The sequence below is a fragment of the Trichosurus vulpecula genome, chromosome 1 (genome assembly GCF_011100635.1).
Source record: "Trichosurus vulpecula isolate mTriVul1 chromosome 1, mTriVul1.pri, whole genome shotgun sequence".
Classification (NCBI taxonomy): domain Eukaryota; kingdom Metazoa; phylum Chordata; class Mammalia; order Diprotodontia; family Phalangeridae; genus Trichosurus; species Trichosurus vulpecula.
The window spans coordinates 69820010-69833161 of NC_050573.1; the positions used below are offsets into that span (position 1 = coordinate 69820010).

General features: G+C 51.2%; 1 protein-coding gene across 3 annotated transcripts; it reads right to left on the reverse strand.

The window, feature by feature from the left end:
- Positions 1–305: 305 nt before the first annotated feature.
- STAP2 (signal transducing adaptor family member 2) lies at positions 306–8589 on the reverse strand. Of its 3 annotated transcripts, none has more exons than XM_036735510.1 (14): positions 8390–8589; positions 6776–6847; positions 6245–6370; positions 6109–6165; positions 5555–5655; positions 4449–4583; positions 4149–4218; positions 3779–3881; positions 3485–3559; positions 1612–1755; positions 1459–1491; positions 838–930; positions 645–728; positions 306–550 (listed from the first exon to the last, which is right to left on the reverse strand). In XM_036735510.1, exons 1-14 carry the CDS (start codon positions 8489–8491, stop codon positions 492–494), a joined length of 1254 nt encoding a protein of 417 aa, XP_036591405.1. In that variant the 5' UTR covers positions 8492–8589; the 3' UTR covers positions 306–491. The 3 variants fall into 3 exon arrangements, with proteins under 3 accessions (XP_036591405.1, XP_036591395.1, XP_036591413.1); XM_036735500.1 differs by having other exon boundaries at positions 838–933; XM_036735518.1 differs by lacking the exon at positions 1459–1491.
- Positions 8590–13152: the final 4563 nt, after the last annotated feature.

The following is a 13152-nucleotide window of genomic DNA, read 5'->3' on the forward strand; positions in this document are numbered from 1 at the left end:
CCCATAGCTTCCTTCCAGCTCTGACATTCCATGTTCTCTGTTCTAAGGGCTCTTCTAGCTGTGATAGTCTGGGTTCTCAGGTGCCTACTGCCCTAGCAGGCTACACTGGGTGTTTTAAGGGCTGTTGCGGCTCTGATGCCTGTTTCCTGAGGACTCCACCTGTTCTCAGGCCCCTCTTGACTTAATACTCTTCACTGGCTCTTCTAGGGGCCTGTCCCCACCCCCCACCCCAGACACCCAGGTGTGCATGCAGACACCCCTTTTGCAGGAGGCCTTGTATCATGACCACGCCTCACTGCCAGGACCATTGTGTTCCTTTACCTTTAATATCCAAGTTGGGGGGGATGAGGTGTTCCTAGAGGAGGTGGGGCTCAAGATGTGCCCCACCTGCTAGAGGGTTAAAACTGGAGGGAGTAGCAAGAGGAAGAGGCATCATAGGCAGCATCCCCTGGGGTTGGGGCCTAAGGCCTTGTCCACATATCTGGTCAGCATCATTTCTCTAGGTTGGCTCTTCTCTGCTGCAGCTTCCTTTCCAGCTCCTCAGTAATATCTGCCCGGCCGAAGGAAAGTAGGGTACAGTTGGCATCACCCCCCGAGTCTGGCCCCTCTCCCACCTCCATACCCTTGCCCACCATGTCCCTCACCTGTGGAGATGGACATGCCAAAAGGAACCTTGGGCTGAGAAGAGCCTGGGGCAGCTTTCTTGGGGCCAGCGAGGCCTTTGGGCTCTGGGAAGGACAGAGAGAGGAAGAAGAGGCAGTTGAGAGTTCTGTGGGTGCAGCTTGTGGGGGATCACCCAGTGAGGGGGTGGGAAAGGCTCAGGCAGCATGGCCCTACCTGTCTTGGCCTTGTTGGGCACAGGTGGCACTTTGGGCAGTGGCTTCCCTTGTTTCTTGGGTTTGGGGCCAGCCGGCAGGCGTAGGGGCAGTGCTGCTGGGAGGAAGGGAGAGCACAGAGGCAATCATTATCTAGACCAAGAACAGACCTTAGAGACTATCAAGTTCTCATCTAACAGATGAGAAAACTGAAGCCCAGAGAGGGGAAGGGGACTTGCCCAAAGTCATAGCGGCAGTAAGCTGCCAGACTGGGATTCAAACCCAGGTCCCTTAACTCTACATTCAGAGCTCTTTCAACTGTACAGTATGACAAGTTCTACAATAACTGGTAATGATGATATAAACCTCACAGACTTGTTGGGCTTTCATCATGGCAACCATCTGAGGGAGACAGGAAACCTAATTATCCTCATTTTACAGACGAGGAAAGCTAAGGCTAAGAGAGGAGGTGACTTGTCCAAGGCCACCCAGCTCAGTGACACAAGTAGGACTCCAACCTAGTGCTCGTGGCCATCCAGCACAGCTGGAGGATGGGGATGGGGGACGGGAGATAGGCCTGGTTTCCTACCCTTTTCCTTGTACCCTTCCCCTAACCCCACCTAGAGCGGCTGTTCCTTCTCACCAGGAGCCTTCAGACGGCAGAACTGGGCCACTTCTGTGGGAGGGTGACATGGATGGCCAGGACCATGGTATGGAGGGAGAGGTCTGTGTTAGCTGAGGCCTCCCCAGAGTTGTCTCCCTTCCCTACCCCCGCCCAGGCCCAGGGGCCCCTCACCATCTTCATTCACATATTGGGCTGTGGGCTCATCACTGATGGGGATAATGTAGTTCTCGTCCTGAGCAGGCACATGTGGCAGAGGTGTGGGCACCCAGGGGGGCTTGCCTGGGCCAGGCAGCTGCTGGCTTGGTTTGGCATCTCCTAGAGAGAGAGAGAGAGAGAGAGAGAGGGAGGGAGGACCCAGGGGATGAGATGTACCTAAGTGGAGAGAAGGAGCAAGTGTTTTTCTAGACATGTAGAAAAGGTCCATAGAAATCATCTTACAGAGGAGAAAACTGAGACCCCTAGGGAAAATGACTAGTGTCAGGGCCAGGATTTGCATGCAGGGCTATAATCTTTGATTCCAATAGTTTTTTTTTCTACTAGCCCACACTCCCATGAGTCTTTATGTGTGTGCCTACGTTCATGTGTGTAGCCATGTGTAAGTGTATCCTTGAATATCTAACCATAGTTCACTACAATAGGAGCTGTACTACTTCCAAAGCTCTTTGTCCCAATAACCCTGTAAAAGAGGCAGGGCAGAAACTATTACCCCCATTCTACAGATAAGGAAACAGCAGCTCGGGGAAGAAATGTTAAATTACCCAGAGTCGCAGGTCTTAAGTTGGAGTTAAGACTCAAACCCAAGCCTTCTGATTCCTAATCCTAGGCCTTTCTGCTATACTGAGCTGCTTGCTAACACACACTTAATGTGTCTATGTGTGCATACATGTATGCTTGAATTTATACATAAGGATGTATATGTGGATGTGTGTTTAGAGATAATAAAAGAAGCTCCTATTCCTATAATGCTTCAAGGTTTGCAGAGCACTTTTGTCCAAACCCTAGGAGCCAGGTAGAGCTAAGTGTCACTCGTTAGCTGTATTTTACTGAGGAGGAAACAGTTTGCCCCGGTCACCCAACTAGTAAGGTGGGATTGGAACTCGGGTCTCCTAACTCCAAGAATGGCACTCAAGTATATGGGGCTCCTAACTGCCTCTTTCCATATCTTCCCCCAACCCCCAGAAATGGTGATATCTCCCTATTTTGGGCCCTACCCAGAAAATGTGTCTGTAATTCTTTTCAATGTCTTCTCATATCGTGCTTTCCACTGTAATTGTGTCTCTGTCTTATTCTCCAATCCCCTCCACCACTCTCATTCCGAGGCTCAGCTCCTGGAGGGCAGGGGCTTATTGTCTTAGCGACTGTAGCCCACCCCAAGGATCTGCATTTAGTAAGTGTGAACAAATATTTAAATGAAAGAATGAATGCTTGTATCTGTGTGTGTCAATGTCATGTGTGTTTTGTACATGGAATCATAAAATGTTAGAACAAGAACAGCCCACAGAGGTCATCTTGTGCAAGCTCTTCCTCTTACTGTAGAGAAAATTGAACCCCGGAGAGGGTCCAAGGTCACACAGGAAGGAAGTGGCCCAGAGCCTGCTTAACCCTCACTTCCCTGTTGTTTCCACTACAGCTCCAGGCTTCCCACTATAGGGTGGTGTAAGGGGAGGGGGGAAGCGCTGGTCGGGACAGGAATCTCTTTGGAAAGGGATTCCATCTAGGTACAGGTTGGACTATTTCTGAGTCTGAGATTCTTTGATTCTCTGAAGTCATGGACTCTGGTCCCACCTCTGCCTTTGTGTCTTTGCACCAGGTCCTTCTTCTCTCGGGGCTTTAGTCCACCCACTTAAACAGCAGAGATAATAATAATCCCACCGTGGGCTGGGGTCATGTTGAGAGTCAAATGAGACAAAGGTTGGGAAAGTTTTGGAAAGTACGAGGCACTTGAATGGAAAAGGTGATGACAGGGGCTGGAGGTGACCCTGCCTGCACATGTGTGTCCATATCCCTGTCTTTAGTAGGGAGGGGGGGAGGGGAAGGCTATCACCTGGCACCCGGGGGACTGGAGGCTTGGGGACTGTCCATGTGCTCTCTCCATTCTCCTGGTTGGCCTCCACAAACCCTAGAATAGAGAGAGGGGCCAGGAGAGGCGCGAGGAAGAGCACGAAGCCACGTCAGAGCCCACTCACTGCACAAAAGAGGGGGGCAGCCCTGGAGGCGGTGGGGGGGAGGGGTATCTAGCTAGCCTTTTAACAGCTGAGAGCTTTGGGATTCATAAGCAGAGCCGGACCCAGGAGCTGTGAATCCTAGCCCGCCTGCTCCGAGTGACCCCCAGACCTACCTAAGACCTTCTCGTAGTCCTCATCTGGGTAGAAGGGGACCAAAGCCCCCTTGGTGTTGGAGACAAAGTAGTTCACTACGTCATGGAGAGAAGAGCAGGAGACCTGCGGGAAGAGAGGGGATCAGGGGCGGGCAGCGTCCCCCGCCCCACTCCTTCCATGGACGCTGAAGAAGATGGGACGCCCAGAAAATTTCGCGGGGAAAGAACCTAAGACCCCGCCCCCGAGCAGTGACAGCTGCTCTGGGGCCACGCCCCTTCCCAGCTAAGCCCCGCCCATCCAGCACTGTCACTTTCCCAGCCTCCGCCCACCTGGGCCCCACCTCCCGGTTGGGTCCCAAGCCCTGCCCCCTAGACGTGGCTCCCCGCTCACCGGCTCCTCCACGTCGATGACGTAACCAAGGCCCTCGCGCTTCACCTTGTAGTGTCTCACCACCTCGGCCCTGCAAGAGCAGCAGCACGCGCCCCCGCCTCACTGACCCTGCACCCTCCATTCCTCTGACCCCCTTATTGGGGGGCGTGGTGACTGGCGGCTTCTGGCCCCGCCCCCGACGCGGCGAACTAGGCCGACCTGTCTGGCCACGCCCTCGACCTCCAGCTCCGCCTCCTGTCCCACTGGCGACTTGAGTGGGTGGGATGGCCAGGCTTGGCCCCGCCCCCGGCCCCGACTTACCCGTTGAGCGTTTGGCGGGTAGTGATGGAGAAGCCTCCAGAGCGGTCGCTCCCGGGCCGCAGCAGCATGTTCCCGCAGTCCGGGTACCTCTCCAGGACCAGCTGCGCCTCCACTCGGCTCACATTCAGGAAGCAGCTTTTTGGGGTGGTGCGGAGGGGGAAAGTCAGTTACCTCCCCGCCCCGCCCCCCCGTGATCCTAGGCGAGCAATTTAATATAATATAGCTAACGGTGCTCTGAGGTTTGCAAAGCGCTTTACATGTATTATTCCATTTGAAACTCACTAACTCTGGGAGGCGAACGCTACTGTTATCCCCATTCTACACATGAGGAAATTGAGGTAATTCAGTGGTTCCCCAGGGTCACACAGCTAATGAGGGTCCGAGGCTGGATAGCAGCTCAGGCGTTCCGGGGCTTCCGCTCCGTCACCTAGCTCGGGGCCTCAATTCTTCATCTCTAAAATGAGATGGCCTCCGAGCTTCGAAGCAACTGTTAACGCCCCTCTCAGCCCAGGAAGCCCCATGCGCCTAGTTTAGCTCTGAGCCCCGCCCCCAGCCCCTTGCCAGATCCCCAGTATGGCACTTATCCTAGCCCTGATCCCTCTCTGAACCTCCCCCCTGGCAATCTTCCTCCCTACCCCAGCCCAGCTGTGCTCCTCTCCCCCATGCCAAATTCCCCGTTATTCTAGACTCACACAAGTTGTACATTGAGAAAGGTTCCCCCCACTCCTCACAGCCTTGTTGATTCAAAAATACAACCTCTTCCTTTTACAGGTGGGAAAACCGTACCTCCGAAGTGAAGGATCTGCCCAGACCTCGTAGAGTCAGTGCCAGAGCTGGGACGAGATCAGGTCTCTAATCCCCCAGTTCTGGGTTGGCCCTCTCTCCTGCTGCTAACCACATTCCCCAAATCATGGATTCAACTCCTGGACAGGAGAGGACCAGGGCCCATGAGGACTAAGTCCCTCCTTCACAGGGCAGTAAAAGTCATGCCCTTAACTCTTGCTTGCCTCTGACTTTCATCTCCCTTTGGTTCCCCAGAACCTTCAAACCATGACCCTGGCTGCCTCCTGGTCAAGGAGGCTGAGGCCCGCAGGCAGGAGACTCACGAGGGCTTCTCCTGGGCCCGGCGATCTTTTTCCTTGGTCAGGGCCTCAGCCATCATGTATTTGTGTCCTGGCAGCAGGGTCAGGTTGGACGGGACCTTCAGCTGCAATTTAATTCAACGTAGGCTTACTGGGCCACTCTCCTAACTCCCCTCTCTCTAGCTGGGCCATACTACAGGGTTCTGGAAGGGGAAGCAGCAAAAGGCAAGAAGAGGGAGCTAGCTCACTGTCTGGAAGGAACACGAGACAAGCAGGTGGACTCTCAAGGAAACAGGGAAAGATAGAGCCCTGTTCCTGGAGCAGCCCAGCCCTGAGATCTTGAAAGAAAGGGCTGGACTAAGAGATTGGATTCAGAGGGCAGGGGGCCTTCCTGCCAGACCCAGAAGGATGATTTTGCCCTGGGGGCAGAACAGGATAGCATGGGCCCTGGGACCTGAGTCCCAGGTGGGAGTTGTCTTCTTGAGGGAGGCAGGGGAAGAGGCTAGAACTGGGCCCTTCTAATCCTGGAAGGGAGGGAAAGGAGGGTGGTGGAAGAGAAGGGGAGGGGGGGGTCTCACCTCCACCACTGTCATGATGAAACCCTTCCACATCTCCCGAGACTCCAGGCTGTCCACCTGCAAACAGGGAATAGGAGGGGGCTGGTGGCCAAGGGCTGTGTCCCCTTTCCAATTCTAGCCCCAGGGAAGCCTTTACCTTGAATCTGATCTCCTGACCTTTCAACGACAGGCAGAAATGAGTGCCTGGGTCCGTGGTGCTGCTGCCCCTTGGGACATCATCTGTCAGTGCCAAAAAGTTGCTCAGGTCCACCTTTTCCACATACTGTAGAGAATGCCAGGGTCTTAATCCTCCCTTTCCATGGGAGAAGGGGCTAGATTTCTGGGGGTCCAACCTGCTCCCATAGCCACACAGATCACACTTTCTGAAAGACTCTATACCCTTGGATTGAATCTCAGAATTATAGAGAGGGGGGTCCACCATCATTTTTACAAAGAGGGGAACTGAGGCCCAGGGAAGGGATGTACCTAAAGACACATTGCTATTAAGTGGAAGAGCTAGGACTAGACCCCAGGACTTCTGGTGCCAAACCTAGGGTTCTTTCCACCAAGCCAAAGAGTTAGGAATTGCCCAACCCAGCCGTGGATAGATAGGGGATGATGGGCATCTAGAAGGAACCAGAGTGTGTGTTTGAGAGAGATTTGGGATGTTTTGCCCCTTCTTCCTTACCTGGGGGTCCCGGTTGCTGGTGTAGAGAAAGATAGTGAGGCCCTGGAGGCCAGCCCAGAACTTCTTATAATCCTGGGGATCAAAAAGGGAGAGAAGGAGGGACAAACATGAGACGGGGAGGTAAGGTGACCCCTAGAGGGACCCCTCTCACTTCAGCCCCAATAGGCTTTAGGCTGCCCTATTGGCCCATTCTTGCTCTTAGCATCTCAAGGCACTCACAGAGGAGGGCCCCTCTAACCTTTATATTGATTATATGTTCACCAGCAAATGCTAACATCATGGGTTCATTGATTTCCCACAGGAGCCACATTCAGATGTCATGGCACCATCAGATTATACGGAGATCATGTTAAAGGCACTGCTTCACTCAGTCCCCAAAGTGGTCATTACAGCTTCACCAGCTGACATGTTAAGGACCACATTAAGATTACAGATTTACCTTGTCTCTGAGGCTCCAGAGCCAGACTACATCGAGCTCTATGACCCTATTGCCCTGAATGGGTCTGTCAGAGCTAAAAAGGTCCTTAGAACAGAGAGTGAGGTCAATTCCTTTGTTTGCTGTAGGAGGAAAGTAAGGCTCAGAAGGGAGGAAGGTCACACAGAGCATCAGGGACAGAACTGGAAGCAGATTTGAAGGCTCTTAACTCTGTCTCAGAGTTCCTGATCTCCTCTCCTTAAGCTCACATACCCATATGGCTGTGCTAGGTGACCCTAAGAACCAGGCTTTGGCCCTGGGCCCACAGACTGCCTACACACACACACACACACACACACACACACACACACACACACACACGAATTCAGGAGGGAAAGAGAGATAGAGAAGAACAGAGAGAGAGAGAAGAAGGGAGAGAGAGAGAAGGAGGGAAAGAGAGAAAAGAGAAGGGGGGTTGAGAGAGAGAGAGAGAGAGAGAGAGAGCTAGAGAGAGAGAGAGAGAGAGAAAGAGAGAGAGAGAGAAAGAGAGAGAGAGAAGGAGGAAAAGAGAGACAGAGATAGAAGGAGGGAAGGAGAGACAGACAGAGACAGAGAGAGAGAGAGGAGGGAAAGAGAGAAGATAGAAGGAGGGAAAGAGAGACATAGAAGAATGGAGAGAGAGAAGAAGAGAGAGAGAGTCAGAGAGAGAAGGAGAGAAAGAGAGAAAGAGAAGGAGAGAGACAGAGAGACAGAGAGAGAGAGAGAGACAGAGAGACAGAAAGAGACAGAGAGAGGAAGGAAGGAAGGAAAGAGACAGAGATAGAAGGAGGGAAAGAGAAGGAAGTAAGGAGAGAAACAGAGAGAAGGAGGGAGAGACAGAGACAGAGACTGTTATGGACAAGACTTCCCTGGCACCAGAGCCCTTTGCTCCAGAGCCCGACTGCATTGAGTTCCATAATCCCATAGTCCTGAATGAGTCTATTAGAGCTAAAAAGGGTCTTTAGAATGGAAAATGTTCTAGGAGGAATGCCGGAGATCATCTAATTCAGTCCTCTTGTCTGACAGAGGAAGGAACTAAGGCTCGGACAGAAGAGTCACCCGGAGAATCAGTGACAGTGACAGATTGGCACCTAAGGCTCCTTACTCAGTCGCAGAGTTCCCAATCTCCTCTCCCTTGACTCCCACTCCGTTAACCTTACCTTGTCTTTTGGTCCCTTCTTCTCCAGAAAACCCTCATAGTAGTGGGAGGGGAGGGTAGGCTTGGATTTCGGAGCCCTGGGCAGTCCTGGGGCGGTGGCCATGGCTGTGGGAAGGAAGGGGCCAGGGATCCCGGAGTCTAGGGAGCCAGGCAGCTCACAGACAACAGGAGCAGGAAGCAGAGGAACAGGTTCGAAAGGGAATTTCCTCTCCCTCTGCCCCTGGTGACCCTGGGCCCTCCCTTCCTCCCTCCCTTCCCAGAAGTGATTGGGTGTGGAAGTGCAGGTACCAGGGATCAGGGGCAGATCTCTGCTTCTCCAGCTCTGTGTACTTGGAATCTCAGCACTAACAGGGATCTCAGACCAGAAAACGGCAGAGCTGCCCTCTGGCCTTTGATACTCTCTTCTCTCTAGGTCTTCCCGATGCTGCTCTCTCTTGGTTCCCCCTCCTACCTGTCTGACCACTCCTTTTTAGACTTCTTTAAAGAGAAGGTTCTTCATTCAGGTCACACCCACTGACTGTGGGTATCACCCAAGTCTGAGTCTTGGTCCCTCTTCTCCCTCCGTACTATTTCATTTGGTGCTCTCATCCGCTCCAGTGATCATCTCTATGCAAATGATCGACAGGACTGTTTATTTAGCCCTAACCACCCTCCCTACCTCCATTATCCCTTCTCCAACTGCCTACTGGAAGTCTTAATGTCTCGCAGAAATCTTAAACTCAATTATGTGCAAAACTGAATTCCTCTTTTCTCTCTGGCCCTTTCTGACTTCTTGATTACTGTCCAGGGTACCGACGTCCTCCCAGTCATCCAGCCTTTGCAGCCTTGATGTCATGCTCAGCCCCTCACTCTCTCACCCTCTTCCCCACAGCCAATCTCTTGCAAGTCCCATCAATTCTGCATCTCTTGTACATGCCTTCTCTCCTCTGATACTCCCACCACCCTGGTGCAGGCCCACATCACCTCATGTCTGGATGATTACAATGGCCTTTGGGTTGCTCTCCATGCCTAAAGTCTCTCTACACTCCAGTCCAAAAGTGGTCTTCCTAAAGTGCAAGACTATGTTCCGTACCACCACCACCATTTAATAAACTTCAGAGGCTCCCTATTACTTCCAGGATAAGATATAAAAACCCCCATTTATCCTTAAAAACCCTTGATAATCTGGTCCCTTCCTACCTTTCCTGTCTTCTTACACCCTATTCCTCTCCATACATTCTGTGATCCAGTGACACCAGCCTCCTTGCCATTTCTTGAATAAGATGCTTTATCCTCCAACTGAGGGCCTTTTCTCTGGCTTTTTCCCTATGCTTTGAATTTTCTCCCTCCTCATCTACACCTCCTCAATTCTCTGGCTTTTTTCAAGTCTCAACTAAAATCCTACCTTCTACAGCAGTTCTTTCCCGGTCCCCCTTAATTCTAGTGCCTTCCCTCTGTTGATTATCTCCGATTTATCCTGGGAGGAAGGGAGGAAGGGAAGAAAGGAGGGAGAGAGAGCTTGTTTGAATATGTTTGTTTGTTGTCTCCCCTGTTAGACCGTAAGCTCCTTGAGGGCAGGGACCATTTTTGCCTTTCTTCATATTCTTGTGCCTTAGCATAGTGCCTGCCACATAGTAAGTAGAGGGCTTAATAAATGCTTATTGAATAGATTGCCTGAATCATTGATTTGTTTTTTCTCTTTTTTTTTTGGAGGGGGGGAAGGCAAGGCAATTGGGGTTAAGTGACTTGCCCAAGGTCACACAGCTAGTAAGTATCAAGTGTCTGAGGTCACATTTGAACTCAGGTCCTCCTGACTCTGGGGCCAATGCTCTATTCACTGCGTCACCTAGCTGCCCCACAAATCATTGGCATCCAGTCCAGTAGGCATCTAGTCCAGACCCTGTATGAGTAAGAATACCCAGGACAACATCAAAGTTTAGTGGTTATCTGGTTTCTGCTTGAAGACCTTAAGGGATAGGGAACTCCCTCCATCCTGAGGCAGTCCATCTCACTTTTGGATTGCTCTAAGTGTTAGGAAATTTTCCCTAAAATTGAGCCAAAACCTTCCTTTCTATATCACTTCATAAATCTAAAAGAATTATATAAATGTGAGTTGTTGTTTTTATTCCTCTCCTTGTTTCCACTTCTGTCCTCTGGGGCCAAGCAGAACATGTTTCCCATCTTTCTTCCCCACAATAGCCCATCACATTATTGAATACATCTATCATGTCCCCTTTGTCTTCTTTTTTCTTTCCAGTTTAAAAATAGGCAATTCCTTCACCTGGTCCTCACATGTTATGGTCTAGAGACCTACCACCCTCCTCTAAATAAACCACAGTTCCTTCGATATCCTGTCTCTTCTTTAAATGTGGCACTCTAAAGTGAATGCAATACTCCATATGTGATCTGACCAAGGCAGGGTGGCAGAACTATAGACCCTCTGATTAGGATTTTATGCTTCTATGAATGACTTTAGATTATCTTTTTAGGCAATTTTGCAAAACTGTTGACTCTTAATGTGCTTTTAGTCCACTAAAAACCTCAGACCTTGTTTACATAAACTGTTATCTAGCCATGTCTCCCCCATCGTGTATTTTTGCAATTGATTTTTTGAACCCAAATGAACCCATTTATTCCTACTGAATTTCTTATTAAATTTAGCACATTTCTCTAGCCTGTTAAGAAGTTTTGCTTTGTTCTGATTTTTTGGATCCCAGATTGTCAGCTGTGTTAGCTATGTTAGCTTTGAGTCATCTGAAAATCTGATGTGTCTTAGTCTGAGGCTAGGTCACATCAAGTTCTCCTGGTAGAGATCAATCAAACTGGAATCTTAGAATCCCAATTCTTATTTTATGGGGCCCCTGGCTCAGAAGGTGAGCTTTGCCTTGTCTAACCCAGACCCCAGGCTCCAAAGCCTTACCCTTGGTGTATTCACAGTGCTGCTAGGAATCCTCTCCATTCTAGCACCCCTTTGTGTGAAGTCCTTGAGGGCAGGGACCATCTTGTTTGCTTGTACGTGTACCCCAGTGCTCAGCACAGTGCCTGGTACAGAGTAAATACTCTATCTATCTACCTATCTATGTTTGGAAGGTCCTAAGCTCAGCCCTGTGGTTACAACGATGATAATGACATAGGGGCTGTTCTCAAGGAGTTTACAATCTAAGGGGAATCAAGATATGTATGAAAGTAACTATGATACAAGGGGGAATGAGAAGACATGCTCTCAAAATCTAGAGCAAAGGAGCTCTGATCCTTCTGCAGAAATCTCCTGCATCACTTCCCTTTGGAAACTATGGGTCTTTGACCAGGATGTTAACTTCATTTTAAAAAGCTCTGATAGCAACCCAGACTCAAAAGAACTTATAAATAAGTCCAAGGAAAATATTATGAGAAGTCAGAAGAGGAACAGATTACTGTCAGCTGGTCAGGGATCATATTCCCCATCTGAACAAAAGAGGAAACTAAGGTCCACAGAGGCTAACTCCCGTAGTAACAGGTCGCCCATTTCAAGGCTCTTTCTGCTACCCAGAATGAAACCTGTTTGAAAAAAGACAAAACGATTCCTTGAAAAGTTCCAACGTGAGACGGTAGGGATGGGAAAAAAATCCCAATCCCTGTTTCCACACTTCCGGGGGGCAGTGACAGAGCAGGGAGAACCTTGATGCAGAATCTTTCAGCACCGTTTTGTAGGATTTAGGGACCATCCAGTCCGACCCCTCATTTTACTGGGGCTGAGAGGCTAACTTCGACAGACCCTGGGGCAGGGGCCTGTCAGAGTTGGAAGGTACTTCCTTAGAAAACCTTCCCATTTGACAGGGGGGAAACTGCGACTGAGAGAGGGGGAAATGACCTCTTTAAAGGTCACGCAAAGAGCTAGAACGAGACGCAGAACCAGCTCCCCGGGAACAGAGCATGGGTGTTACAGTCCCTGGGCATTCCGGTCAGGATTATAATGTATATATTGCTTCAGGCTCACTTTTAACAAGGCGTGCCTTCTGACTCCATAATAGGAAGCGTCTCATGGGCCTCTCACGGGGGTCGCTTGGGCGGGAGGGGTCTGGCCAGGAGATCGGGGAGTAGCAATGGACTTTAGCAGCCCTGGCCAGGGATGGATCGCTCTCTGCCCTTACACCACGACAAGAAAGAAGCAGAAGCACCCTGGCTTGGATTGTTCAGGGAGTAGAAGTGTGGGAAATGAGGAACTTGAACTTGGCTGGAGACCTGAGCTGCGCAAGAGATAAAAGTCCAGGCCATCGACGGACCTGGGTGTGCCCAAGCACACGACCACCACCCCTCCTCCTTCCCCCGCTGAGCAAGCGGAGCGTGCCACGTGAGCCGGGAAGGTGTCAAACCCTCAGCAATGGGTCCTGCCTAGCGCCTGGATTGGCGGGGTCAGTAGGTGGCGTGGTCGCTGATTGGCTAAGCCGTTCCAGAAGCTGTGATTGTTTGGCTACTCGAGGTCTATGGATGCTACTGATTGGTCGAAAAGGGAGACGCTTCCTAATGAGCGATCGGGCCGTACCTGAGGGCTTTCTGCCACGATTGGCAGGTGGCCGCGGTTTCGGAACCAATCAGAGCCGGGGAATTTCGGGGCTCCGGGAAGATGGGCTCTGGCGCCTGGAGACTGGGAGGACCCCTTAGCAGCTCTCACCCGCCCGGCCCCTAACGCAGGCTTTGAGGTCGTGCTCAGTTAAAGGCGTGGGGACAGCGTGTGGGTGGAGGGAGTGGGGTGGGGGAGGGGTCTGGCTCCAAGCTCCCTCTTCTCTCTCCCGTCCCTACCCTCGC

Bases quoted from the DNA above. Each gene is read 5' to 3' on its own strand.
- STAP2 (XM_036735500.1), bottom strand. From the start codon at position 8,491: ATGGCCACCGCCCCAGGACTGCCCAGGGCTCCGAAATCCAAGCCTACC. The intron at 4,584-5,554 runs GTGAGTCTCCTG...CACCCCAAAAAG, and splicing joins CGGGCCCAGGAGAAGCCCTC to CTGCTTCCTGAATGTGAGCC. The intron at 4,219-4,448 runs GTAAGTCGGGGC...CTGCTCTTGCAG, and splicing joins ACCCGCCAAACGCTCAACGG to GGCCGAGGTGGTGAGACACT.